The 14,817-nt window shown below is 34.5% G+C and overlaps 1 protein-coding gene across 1 annotated transcript in view; it reads left to right on the top strand.

Moving 5' to 3' along the window:
• LOC137656622 (protein FAM200C-like) overlaps positions 1-597 on the top strand; it is a 23,785-nt gene extending 23,188 nt beyond the window's left edge. The window contains exon 5 of the mRNA XM_068390790.1: positions 549-597. Coding sequence (XP_068246891.1) covers positions 549-597 — 49 coding nt within the window. The remainder of the gene's footprint in view (positions 1-548) is intronic.
• The last annotated feature ends 14,220 nt before the right edge of the window (positions 598-14,817 follow it).

The following is a 14,817-nucleotide window of genomic DNA, read 5'->3' as shown; positions in this document are numbered from 1 at the left end:
TAGCCCGAATGCGACTCGCCTACAACTTTCTGCATTCAGTGCGATCTATACGTTGGTGGGACTATGGCAGTGCTATTTAAAATTTTATGCTTCACATCCAAAAGGGATTGGCGTAAGAAAGGTTAGTGATTTTATTATTATTATTATTATTATTATTATTATTATTATTATTATTATTATTATTGTTGTTGTTATTATTATTATTATTATTATTATTATTATTATTATTATTATTATTATTATTATTATTATTATTATTATTATATGCCGGTAAGAGTATGTATCTGTGCTTGTTTGGAAACAGAATGACATAAAATGGTCTTTTTAATAATATCTTCTCATCATAAAGATCACACTATAAACTTAGAGCAAATTAAAATGAATGCCAGATAACCTCTATCGTGAACGCCAATTCTCGTTAGTTGCGAGAAAAAATAATATTCCAAGTCGGGAGATATTAGTAAAAATCCGAATTATGGCTGAATAAAAGATTTGGAATTAAAACCATTGAAAAAAGAATATTACATCCATTTCTTGTTTTATTTCAGATGTCTAAAGCGAGCTTTACCTCTCAAAATATTTAGTGAGGCCATTTGAATTGCTGTAGAGTTATATTAGGTTAAATTCATATCGACGTAACTGAATTAAACATACACTTCTAGTAATGACATTATATGAATAAAATTAACAAGTGGGAAATCTAAATTACATACAGTCGTATAAAACCTTCTTTCATAAAATTGCGTTATTTCATCGATTCTTTTATAATGACTTATAAGGTCACCCTTTCTAACTTGAAAACACATGTCCCATATATGAAACAATTGATTACTGTATATTTTTGTAATAATTCGTTATTATTATTATTATTATTATTATTATTATTATTATTATTATTATTATTATTATTATTATTATTATTATTATTATTATTATTATTATTATGTCTTGAAATGAAAAGTTGGTCAGTACAACTTCTACCTTTTCCAAATCCTCCTTGTTCATATGTCAGTTTTTCATCAATTTTTCTTTCTAATCTCTCAAGTATAAACATATAAACTTTAAGAGACGACTGACGTAAGCGCGATACCTCTGTAGTTATTGCCATCAATCAGGTCTCCCTTTTGGCCAAACTCACCTTCATCAGCTTTGCTTTCCAGGCTACATTCTACAAAATAATTTTGTAAGTAATCTGGGGTGGGGGGCGGGGTGTCACGTAATGTTTCATCATCATTATTTTACCAGTTATCCTATCGTATGCAGGGGTTTTCGATGTCCAGTTATTTTAATGATAGCTTCGACTTCTAGTACACCGAATTTTTTTATGGGCTTATTAAGGTCTTCCTCAACTTCAGGTATATCGATAGATATATTCCCTTTATATATCCTTTTCATGACCTTATTGAAGTATTTCATCTAACGTTAACTTTCCTCATCTTTTGTTGTTATGAAAAATCCATCTCTCTTTTAGATGGGTAATAATAATAGTGAGATACACAATCAAGCCTAACAAACGTGTGCGAATTGTTGAACAATTCAGTGTCTTAATATTGCATAATAATTCTATTCTATTCTAGTTATCCAAAATTTTAATTTTTCCTTTTTTTTCAGAAATCTCTAATCATTTATTAGAGACTTGCCATTATTACTAAATCAGTAGTTATAATTCATTACAAAATAAGTTTAGATTGGTGTTTTTCTATTAGTTATTCATAATTGTGTAAGTAAATAGCAAATAGTATTGTTATATATATGATGGTTCGAAGCTTAGTCAAGTGACATTTCGTTAGGAAAGATATGCAAATGAAATGAGTGTAAATTGAGGTTATTCATATAACCGATATTTTCAAGGATCTTGAAAAGAGTAAATATATTTCTATATTTCCAATACGACCTTGATAAAAGAGATAACTGACGTCACTTATAAAATAGTTATATACAAACGATGTTACATTCATAGTATGTAAACGAAGAAAATAAAATCATGTTTGAAAGAAATTCGTTTTAACAGGAAATGATACAGCTAGACATTTTGTTGAGACCCCATTTATCAAGTTTAAAGTAAGTGGGAAGTTTGTCCAGAAAGAAATTCGTGCGAGGAAAACTTCCCATCTTTCCTGTTCTGCTTTTCTGAAGAACTTTCCCTAAGGATCGAAAAATGGAAACTAAAGGTCACCTTCATTAACCTCTTTCCCTAAAAGTGGGAAAACTTAGATTGTTAAGTACTTTCTTTTTCTCGCTCTTGGCAGCAGTATCATATGGTTGTTTTCCGGTGTTCTAGGTTTTCTTAGCCTTCTCTGTTTGAAAAATACATCCATACCTTAATGGAGCATTTTTTTTTTCATAATTCCAAAAAATTTCAAATTTTTTTTTAATACAGATAATAATTGAATATATCAAGTCATAATCAGTTCCATTTTTCCTCCACACATTTAAAGTAAATTATGAAAGTAACACAAAAATGCTTCTACAGTATATTGAAACTTCTCAACAACAAGAGCAATAATGTTAATATCAATCAATATAGTATTAATTGTAATAGTTTTTTTATGACTCCATTTTAGTCTAATTTCCCCCTAACTTATTACTGATATTGCAACGACAGTACCAATAACCATAACAAGTATTTGCTTGATAACACTAAAACATCGCAAGAGATATTGATCTATTTACTCGAAAAGGTCAATCAAATCAGTTCACTTTCCGCTTAGTTAACCCTTGTCAACCTATATAGTATGAAAAGAAATGTGAATAAAAAAATAGCCAACTATCCTGAAAGTATAGGAAAATTCCTCATAGTATTAAAGATCAATAACTTTAATTCCTTATCTCTTACTGGAAATCAAAGCCGCAAATAGAATTGATGATCGAAAACTCAATCGTTTTTGAGGCAACAGAGAATATTTCCGCTAAGACCTCTTCCATCTAAATTTCAGTGACACCTAAACATCAAGAATGCTGAGAAAAGTGTTCTAATCTGTGTACACACATACCAGCGTTTGACTTGTTGTATAGTTGGCGTCAAAACTGATGCAATCAATTTCAGAGGACTTTGTTCGAAATTCACTAATTGGCAACTAACTACAAGGTGTATCTCCAATACTGATTTTTTTCCAACATTGGAAAATGTATCATACAAAATAAAGCTAACATACGATGCAAAATTATCAAACCTATGATATTTATAAGAACTTATCAAAAAATTACGGTAATGATAATTATTTCAAGTTATATTAATTACTTGAATATATAGAGACGAGAAAATTCTAAATTAGCCTTCAACACAGGATTAACAACATTACCAATGTATTCTTCGTGCAAAGTGAAAACAAATAATTAACATTGTTGTGTATTATTAATAATATTAGTGAAGATGCATAAAACCTGACCAGTATAAATATATTTTAAAGGGAAAGTATCAGTAACCTTACACATTCAACCAAAGATACACCCTAGAATAAGAATGGGAATATATATATATATATATATATATATATATATATATATATATATATATATATATATATATATATATATATATATATATTGGTGTGCTTCTTTTATAAGCACACATTGAGTATGTGTTGTTTCAGATGTGTATAGCCGGATAACAGAGTACATCTTATTAGCTTTAAAAGTATTTATTAGTAAAAACATCAGAGTTGAACATCTCCATCACTGGAGGGAGCTGGGTTGGTCAGATGACCAATTCTGGTGAAGTATAGATATGAACTGACTAACTTATCGATATCACAGATATCGTATGCTTAGTTTATATAAGTTTCGTCACAATCTCGGAAGACACCTGCATCCGGTGACGTCACAAACTTTCACACGCTGAGGCATGGTGTTGACAGTTAAGAAAAATGTCACATTGTTGAGGCTGCATTGTACGTCCTGTTTATGATTTGAATGACTACAGCAAGTCCCACGGCTAGCACCTTCATCCAACATGACATATTACGTCATGTGTTTTAAACATGTAATATCAACTATTTTAACTATTACATAAGCTCGGCCAGCTATCTCAATTTTTTCACAAAAATTTAACAACAAGCCAAAACATGGTTACTAGGTGTGACTGGACATATGTATTATTCTTTGTTTAACTTTAGCCATAATCAAACGAGGACAAATGTCCAAATAGGCACATCAAAAAATAATAACAATAATGCATATGAAAAAGATATTACCAAAGCAAAAAAAAAATGCATGATAAAATAAAGATCATATATATGGTACATTGCTAGCAAATGATTATATGGTACCAAAAAAAAAACTTCTGACTTACATATGATTCGGTAACTTGTTAAGCAATAATTGTTACCTTTGTCAGAAACATATATTAACATAATACTAAATTTTTTAGTGCACAAACACGAATTCCTGGTACGTACACGTACCACGGTTTCGTACATATATATATATATATATATATATATATATATATATATATATATATATATATATATATATATATATATATATATATATATTATTATTACTATCCAAGCTACAACCCTAATTGGAAAAGCAAAATGCTATAAGCCCAGGGGCTCCAATAGGGAAAAATAGCCCAGTGAGGAAAGGAAATAAGGAAATAAATAACTGAAGAGAACAAATTAACAGTAAATCATTCTAAAAAACGTAACAACGTCATAACAGATATGTCATATATAAACTATGAACAACTTCAAAAACAAATATGCCATATATAAACTATAAAAAGACTCATGTCCGCCTGGTCAACAAAAAAGCATTTGCTCCAACTTTGAACTTTTGAAGTTCTACTGATTCAACAACCCGATTAGGAAGATCATTCCACAACTTGGTAACAGCTGGAATAAAACTTCTAGAGTACTGCGTGGTATTGAGTCTTATGATGGAAAAGGCCTGGCTATTAGAATTAACTGCCAGCCTAGTATTACGAACAGGATAGAATTGTCCAGGGAGATCTGAATGTAAAGGATGGTCAGAGTTATGAAAAATATTATGCAACATGCATAATGAACTAATTGAACGACGGTGCCAGAGATTAATATCTAGATCAGGAATAAGAAATTTAATAGACCGTAAGTTTCTGTCCAACAAATTAAGATGAGAATCAGCAGCTGAAGACCAGACAGGAGAACAATACTCAAAACAAGGTAGAATAAAAGAATTAAAACACTTCTTCAGAATAGATTGATCACCGAATATCTTAAGAGACTTTCTCAATAAGCCAATTTTTTGTGCAATTGAAGAAGACACAGACCTTATATGTTTCTCAAAAGTAAATTTGCTGTCGAGAATCACACCTAAAATTTTGAAAGAGTCATACAAATTTAAAGAAACATTATCAATACTGAGATCCGGATGTTGAGGAGCCACCGTCCTTGACCTGCTTACAATCATACTTTGAGTTTTGTTAGGATTCAACTTCATACCCCATAACTTGCACCGTGCACTAATTTTAGCTAGATCTCTATTAAGGGATTCACCAACCCCAGGTCTACATTCAGGGGATGGAATTGATGCAAAGAGAGTAGCATCATCTGCATATGCAACAAGCTTATTTTCTAGGCCAAACCACATGTCATGTGTATATAGTATGAAAAGTAATGGGCCAAGAACACTACCCTGTGGAACACCGGATCTCACATTCCTATACTCACTATGGTGCCCATCAACAACTACTCTTTGAGATCTACTACTTAAAAAATCAATAATAATGCTAAGAAACGACCCACCCACTCCCAACTGTTTCAGTTTGAAAACAAGGGCCTCATGATTAACACGGTCAAAGGCAGCACTAAAATCAAGGCCAATCATACGAACTTCACGACCACAATCAAGGGATTTCTGTACTGCATTGGAGATTGTAAGAAGGGCATCACATGCTCCAAGGCCTTTACGAAAACCAGATTGCAAACTAGGGAATAGATGATTACCTTCAGCAAACCTATTAAGACGTTTTGCCAGAAGACGTTCAAAAACTTTAGATAATATGGGAGTTATGGAAATTGGGCGGTAATCAGTGGGACTTGAGCTACCACAAACACATTTACATAGAGGAGTAACATTACCAATTCTCCAACAAGTGCTAAAAGTTCCTCTTCTTGCTAACTTGCGCAAAATAACAGATAACTTCGGAGCTAAGAAATCTGCTGTCTTTATAAAAAACAAAGGAAAAATACCATTTGGGTCTACACCTCCATAAGCATCAAGGTCCATCAACAGAGCTTTAATCTCACGAGATCGAAAAGCTAAACTAGTTAGTTTAGCCTCAGGAAAACAGGAATAAGGAAGTTCAAGTTTTTCATTACTCTGTTTACTGTCAAAAACATCAGCCAAAAGGGTTGCCTTTTCCTTTGGACAGTGAGTGACTGAGCCACCTGGTTTAAGTAAAGGAGGAACTGCTGCATCTACACCAAAGAGTGCAGATTTAAGGGTAGACCACCATTTATGTTCCTGAGTTGTACCAGAGAGGGTTTCTTTTATGATTAAATTGCACTCCTTTTCAGTTGAGGCATAAACTCTCTCAGCAAAAGCTCGAAGCTGAGTATAGTTGTTCCAGGTCAAATCTGATCTGTTACCCTTCCAAAGGTGATAGGCCTCCTGCTTCTCCAAATAGGCACGTCTACAATCATCATTGAACCACGGTTTGTCCTTCATTCGGTACCTTAGCACACGAGAAGGGATACGCCTATCAATTATGTTGACTAGATTCTCATTCAAAGAGACAACAGGATCTACACTATTATATAATTGTGACCAATTCAAGCACAAAAGATCATGCAAAATCCCATTCCAGTCTGCTTGGGATTTCATATAAATTTTACAGGAATATGATATATCAGGGACAGGCTGCTCAGTCTTCACTAATAATGAAATCAAGGCATGATCAGAAGTCCCAACTGGAGAATCAACCTTACTAGTTATAACGCCAGGGGAGTCAGTGTATACGAGGTCCAAGCAATTACCAGACCTGTGAGTAGCTTCATTTATGATTTGCTCACAGCCTGATTCAGAGGCAAAGTCTAAAGCTCTTAAGCCATGGCGATCGGTAGGAGAGATAGAACTTAACCACTCCCTATGGTGAGCATTAAAATCACCAACAAAGACAAAAGAAGCCTTTCTATCATCTTCTTGTATCTTAGCCATAATGGTAAGAAGACAATCGAAGATAGAATCATCCATGTCTGGATTCCGGAAGATCGAACACAAATAAAAGTTGTTATGCCTGCCACAAACTTTTATTACCTGAATCTCATGACATCCACATTGATAGCAGGACTTATGAGAAGCAGGGTACTCGGTCCTAATATACACCGCCATTCCCCTGGCCCTAGGAATGGCATCACGTTTCAGCATTATTGGCTTCTTAAAACCAGTTATAAGGAGCTCAGATGAGTGCCTCATATTAGACACCAAAGTTTCTGAGCACAAAAGAATATCATACTGTCTGGACGCAACTGGAAGGTCTTGGATATTTGCATGAACACCACGAATATTGCAATACAGAAGACGACATTGACGAAATCTAGGACGTACTGGTCCCGGATTTTGCTCAATGTCTCCAGACAGCATAAGAATTAATAGAAATAAAAAAGAGACATCATACTTAAAAACTAGATTAACAAGAATTATAACAAAAACAATAGATACAGAATAATAAAAAAAGTGATTGATGATACCCATAGACTATAGTAAAAAGTCGGAAAAACTGGTCAACATGGAGGAGCCGATACACCATACAAGGCTAAATACCCTCCAGGATAGCTACTTCAACTGAAGGGAGGACAGTAAGGATGGTTTTGAGAAGAAAAAATCAGAAAAAGGAAAAGACAACCTCTTGATAAACCACCAGGCATCCATGGCCCTTCTATTAAGCCTGCCCAACACACCATTTCAAAAAAACAAGAGGAAGAAAAAAAATAAGATAGAATAGTGTGCCCGAGTGTACCCTCAAGCAAGAGAACTCTAACCCAAGGCAGTGGAAGACCATGGTACAGAGGCTATGGCACTACCCAAGACTAGAGAACAATGGTTTAATTTTGGAGTGTCCTTCTCCTAGAGGAGCTGCTTACCATAGCTAAAGAGTCTCTTCTACCCTTACCAAGAGGAAAGTACACTGAACAAATTGCAGTACAGTAATTAACCCCTTGGGTGAAGAAGTGTTAAGTATCTCATTGTTGTCAGATGTATGAGGAAAGACGAGAATATGTAAAGAATAGGCCAGACTATTCTGTGTAAGTGTAGGCAAAGAAAAAATAAGCCGTGACTAGAAAGAGGGATCCAATGCATTACTGTCTGGCCAGTCAAAGGATCCAATACCTCTCTAGTGGTAGTATCTCAACGGGCGGCTGGTGCCCTGGCCAACCTACTACCTTATATATATATATATATATATATATATATATATATATATATATATATATATATATATATATATATATATATATATATATATATATATATATATATATATATATATATATATATATATATATATATATAGGGCTGATATATTTTATTAGATGCCCATAGATTCTGTTATATATTTTTTTTTTCTTTTCTTTTTAACATTCCGGCTTATATATTTTTATTAAATGCCGAGAGAAAAAATGATTTATATCTTTTTTTTTTTTTAAATGTTGTTTTAAATGTATTTTTAACAATGCAAATGCAGAAAATTTCTTCAATTACATATTACTAGCGTACTAACAGCTTTTCTTACAAACACTTCCCGACAATGTACTCCTTTAGCGAATGAGGTGGCCACTCAAACGGCTTTAAACTGAATCAAATACGGAGTATTGTCGGGACAAGGCGAAACATTCTTTTGTAGCTGCATGCTGTGCCGTAACCTACGCCAAACAAGGATGTTCACGGCGATAAATATCACCACCGTGAAAGCCAGACCCGCTAGTAGTATGGGGTGAAGGATTTCCTTATAAGTCGATGACAGGTGGTCCCTTTCGGTAAGCTTCATCAACCGCTTTGCAACCTGTCTGTTATACGGGAGAGGGAGTGCTGGCATTGTAGAGGTCCACGTGAAGTTCGCGAAGTAGGCTCGTTCTCTGATGAGTGTCCGTAGACCAGTCACCATGGAATTAGGGGAAGTCCCGATACAACCATCTACTGCGACGAAGATGTGGGTGAAGGACGTGGATCTGTCAGGGCATGATACATTGAAGCCGTCCTTGTCGTATCGTATCCACGAGCCATTGTTCAGTCTGCAATTGAACTCATTATTGTCAAAGGGATAAAGCTTATCCAGACAATTTTCACTTGTATGGGAGAGAGCACCGTCTAGCACTATACCTAACTCGCATGAATCCATTAAGTTTTTATGGAATTCAAATGAGTCAGCTGTACATATTTTTCTATCCATTGCGTCTGAACAGTGAGTTAATTGATTTAAGTCTTTAATGACCGTATATGTTTCCTTGTCTGGGGAAATCAATACGTGTCCTGTCAAACTGGATATTACTGGATTTGAGTGATTCGTCATGAAAGTCGGAAATGGTGATATTCTGTAAGATTGCCAGGCAGAAGAATCAAAGGGAATTGTAATCATAATCTTGTTATTATCTACGTTTACTGTAATTAGACTGTAATAAAATTCTAACCTATGTTCGTCTAACAAAGGAACATAGCCTAGTTTATCCCTTCCGTTCTCCAGAATTAACTTTAAGTAACTTATAGGCAACAAATGGGGCGACAGTACACCTTTAGTTGCTAACGTGATAGCTTCTACATAATCCTTGGATTTCTCAATGAAATGTGCAATTCTGTTATGTATGTGATCTATCTTTGAATCATAATACGTTAATGTTGCCAACAAATCCTCTACTTCCATAATCTGAACGATATTATTTGAATGTTCATTTACTAAATCCATAATTTTATTGATTGAAGCTAACTGATTCCTTAGTTCTGACATAATCAATTCATCTTCATGAGTCAAGAACTCAATTTTCTTATTTTGATTACTAATTTTAAGACGATTGGAAATTCCTAAACCTAAACTTGCAACAGACCCAAAGATGTTTAATGCAGCATAAATAATCGGATTCCGTCTTTCTTTATGTTCGTATCCTACAGTTCACATCAAAAGGTCATAAGCCAAAGATCCTGTCTCGTCAGTCTTATTTTTCAAGTCATCAGATAGCATCTCTGCAACTTTTAATGTTGATCCAAGCAAACTCTCTGTAGTCAAATGAAAATGTCTTCTATGCAACTCATCCAATGAGGCAGAAAACCTTGAAATGGCGGTTCTTAAGCTAGTGACATCATTCTCTTGAAGAAAAATTGCTTGCATATTCACTTCTACAATTACGTTGGTTGATGTAATAAAAACGTCTTCTTGTCTTTCAACTATAGTGCCATATCTAAAATTTATACTTTTAGTTTTAGAGCTCATCCCACACGAGAAAAATGTCTGAGCGAAGAATATCACTCCCAACAACAAAAAATTCATCTTGGAAACCTGTAACGAGAAAAATATATGTAATTACTCCTGTATTAAAAAGAAAACTTTTAATCATATAAAATAAAAAAAAATTTTCCCTCATTTCTTTTCCTCTCTTTTCTTTTTAATTTCTTATGTGAGCCAATGGTACTATTCTCTCATCCGTGGGTTGGGATGTTTTGAACTCTAAACCTATTGGCCGTTAATGTTTCCAAAATGTTAAATGGGCCTTCAAACTTAGGTGTTAGTTTATAATTGAGCCCTTTTCGTACATTGATTTGAATATATACGTTATCAACCACGGTATATGTTTTAGTTGGTTTCGCTGTTTTATCATGATTCCTTTTCATTATGATTTGTGATTCTTCTAAATTCTTTCGAAGGATATCATATCGACTTATACTTGCATTTATACATTCTTTTAAAGGATTTGATAGATTAGTTGTAGGCGTTAATACATGGAAAGGCGTTCTAACTGGGGTACCATACAATGCTTCATGCTGTGACATTTTAATTGATATATGATGTGAATGATTCAGAGTACTCAGTGCCGCTGGTACTGCAATATCCCAGTTGGGGTCTGATCCCCCTAGTGTTACCCTTAATATATTTAATATCTTCCTATTTGCTCTTTCCACTAGCCCATTCGACTCTGGGTGATATATCATGGTATTTATTTTCTTTATGCTGAGGAATTCACACAATGAGGTAAGAAAGTGATTATTAAATTCACCACCCGAGTCTGAGATTATCATGTGTGGAATTCCATGTTTACAAACGTAACACTCGTAAAACTTCCTAGCGCATTCAATCGCAGTTTTAGTTTTAAGCGCTATTAGTTCTGTATATCGAGTTAAAGCATCTATAATTACTTAGAGGTGCTTATTTCCTCTGTCTGACTCGTAAAATCCTGTTAAAAAATCGAAATGTATTCTTTCAAAGGGTTGTTTGGGCACAGGATAAGCTCCTAGGCTGACAGGTGTTTTTGTATGCCCTTTGTTTTCCTGACATGTGCGACAATTAGCTATGTGTCTTTTTATATCTGTAAGCATTGTATGCCAATTAAACAATGATTTGGCTTTCTGTGACATTAATGAGAACCCCGGGTGTCCATGTAATGGATTTGAATGCAACCAATTCAGGACAGTGGAAATAAGTGAGATTGGTACTACTACCTGGTCGTTAGTTACATGTGGTGTATTGCGGGTTTTCCTTGTCACAGTCCTACACAGAATATTATCTTTGATTATAAAATTCTGCTGCTTATACTTTATATATTCCTTTTCCTTATGATTGCCTTTCAAAGCATTTATAATTGTTTCTATTTTCTGATCTTTTCTTTGCTCAGTCTGTAACAATTCAGCGCTCCAGCCTAAATCTTCTTTTTCAGATATTGTTTTTACAATAGGCATGGATGTTGATATATCTATTAATTCAGCTAAAGGCTCCGTACAAGATGACACGGGGTTGCGTGATAATGCATCCGCAATGATATTTGCTTTCCAAGGTAAATACCCGATTCTTGCGCCAAAATCTTGAATGATCAAATGCCACCGAGTTCGTTTAGGGCTGTGGTTGGAGCCGTTAAAGAACTCTGTTAGTGGTTTATGGTCAGTAAGAACCTTAACGGGATAACCGTAAATTATGAACTTAAAATGCACTAGCGAATTAACAATAGCTAGCCCTTCCTTGTCTATTACTGCATACTTACTTTCGGAAGTTCTCAATTTTCGAGAATAGAAAGCTATCGGGAAAAATTGTTTATCATATTGCTGAAGCAATACCCCTCCTACTCCTAAGTCTGAGGCGTCTGTTGCAATGAAGAATTCCTTACCGAAGTCAGGAAATTTTAAGATAGGAGAACTACACAGTTCATCTTTCAAAGTATTAAACGCCTGTTGATGTTGCTCAGACCATATGAAATCTACGCCCTTCTTCGTAAGATTAGTTAAAGGAGCGGCTATTATTGAATAGTTGCGTATAAAATGCCTGTAATATCCACTACAACCAAGAAATTGCTGTATTCCCTTGACATTAGTAGGTATGGGAAAATTACGTATAGCCGACACCTTATCATGGACTACTTTAAGACCTTGGCTTGACACCATGAAACCCAAATATATCAATTCTGTTTTGAAAAATTCACACTTACTAATCTTTACCCTTAAGTTATGTTGTCTTAATCTCTGTAGTACTAGTTCTAACTTACGTAGATGTTCTTCTAAGGTGTTGGAAAAGATTACAAGATCATCCATATAGGCATGCAATATATCCCCTAACAAGTCTCCAAACACTATGTTAATCATTCTTGTAAATGTTATAGGAGCACAACGTAAACCAAAAGGCATCCGTAAAAATTCATAATGTCCCCTGGCTGTACTGAAGGCTGTGTATGGGATACAATCTTCTTGTAATGATATCTGGTGAAAGCCTTTAAGTAAGTCCAAACTGGTAAAATATTTATTTTGACCTAACAAAGACAAAATATCGTCAGTACATGGCACTGGGAATCGATCAGGGATTGTTTCCTCGTTTAGACGACGAAAGTCGACGCAGATACGCCATGTTCGATCTTTTTTCGGTACAACTATTAAAGGAAAATTATAAGGGCTGTTTGATTTCCTAATGACTCCTTCTTCTAGCATTTTACCTACTTCATCATTTATTTCATTCTGGAATTTCATAGGGAGTCTGTACGAGGGTACATAGATAATTTTCTGCTTGTCCTTTAACCTTATTTGATGCTCGATCACATCTGTTTTTCCTAAGGATCCATCCGTAGTGGAAAAAACATCATGATATTTAGTTAAAAGTTCAAAAATTTTCTGCTGAATTTCTTCGTCTTGAATGTCCTTATTGATTTTATTTTTAATAGATCGCAAAAGAGATTCATCCGCAACTGATTGAGAGTGATTGATTTCACTTCTACATCCAAGATATGTTGATCTTTGTGAATTACTAAAGTGTTATTTAAATGATCACAGACTTCAATATTACATTGTTGATGTGAGCCTACTGTATAAATAGCTTGTGTGACAGACAATCCGTTAGTTTTCAAAGTATCGGAAAGGATTAATATTTCAGATCCCGGTAATGTTTTCTTTATTTGCACTATTAAATTCGAAGGTACGTTTGGTTCGATAGATTGCGTGCAAGATGATATTACGGGTGAACGAGAATTCTGCTGGGTCGCGTATATTATTTCTTTATTAGTGAGACAAGTTATTGGTTCTTCAACGTACGTTACGGTTACATTTGTCGTCTCCTTTTTATCCAAAACTGATTTTAAGGTATTAGAAGACTTATAGAATTTCCCTTTGATATACACGCCGTGCTTGGCAGGGGCTAAGATAATGTTTTGATTTCCCATAGATGGGTATCCTATAATTACAGCTGGATACATATTAATGTTTTTTACAACAACAAATGTATCGGCAAACGTGCGATTACCGACTCTGAACTGAACATGAGTTATGCCTATGACATTTAATTCATTATTTCCTATACCCGAAAGTCTAATTCCGGATTTTTCAATCGGAAAGTTCGAAAACAACAAATGATGTGTCTTCAAATCCATGATATTACGTGGACTACCAGAATCAAAAAATAACGTAAAGGATTTGTGTTCTAAATTTACAGCATATAAGGTTGGCCGTAACTCATTTTGGCTTATTATTGTATGAATTCGTTGCAAATCTATGGGAGCATGCACTGTTTTACTTAATTCGGCCGTGTGTTTCATAGGAAAATCTATTGTCTCACAATTATCTGATAAAACATTAAATTGATTATTCAATACTATTGATGTTGACATGAATGACCTTGACCCAACATCACTCTCTTCCCCTCCAGAGTTAACTATGTGGTATTTGCTTTGCTCTGCACATTCTGAAAATTAATCTGACCTTGCGAGGTCTGGTTTGACGACCCAGGCTCAGCGATATTTGAAGAAGTGTTTGTTTGTTTTGGACTCTGAACTGCATTGACATTTGGTTGTTTCTTCTTATTGTTAAAATGAGGATTTTTCTTTTTACTTCCATATGGAACTGACTGTGGAATTGACTGTGTATTTCTGGGATATTGTTGTGTCTTACGCGAGTAACATTGACTATATGAATGTGTTGCAGTGTTGTGAATCCAGCAAAATTTCGTTCTGCAGTCTGCGCTTAAGTGACCTTGACGTTTGCAGTTATAACATGTCATTCCCGCTACTTGACTGTTAACTACGTTCACTGTTTGTGGCTTTGTTTCATTCTTTGCAAAAACTTGAGTTAACACGGGATTGAGATCTGGACACTTGGACATGTGTTTCTTTATCTGTTTATAGACATCCAATTCCGTACTTGCAGGCGTTAACTTCT

Source organism: Palaemon carinicauda, chromosome 17 (assembly GCF_036898095.1).
Source record: "Palaemon carinicauda isolate YSFRI2023 chromosome 17, ASM3689809v2, whole genome shotgun sequence".
Lineage (NCBI taxonomy): Eukaryota > Metazoa > Arthropoda > Malacostraca > Decapoda > Palaemonidae > Palaemon > Palaemon carinicauda.
Note: the sequence above shows the minus strand (reverse complement) of the source record. Positions and strands in the feature narration are given on the sequence as shown.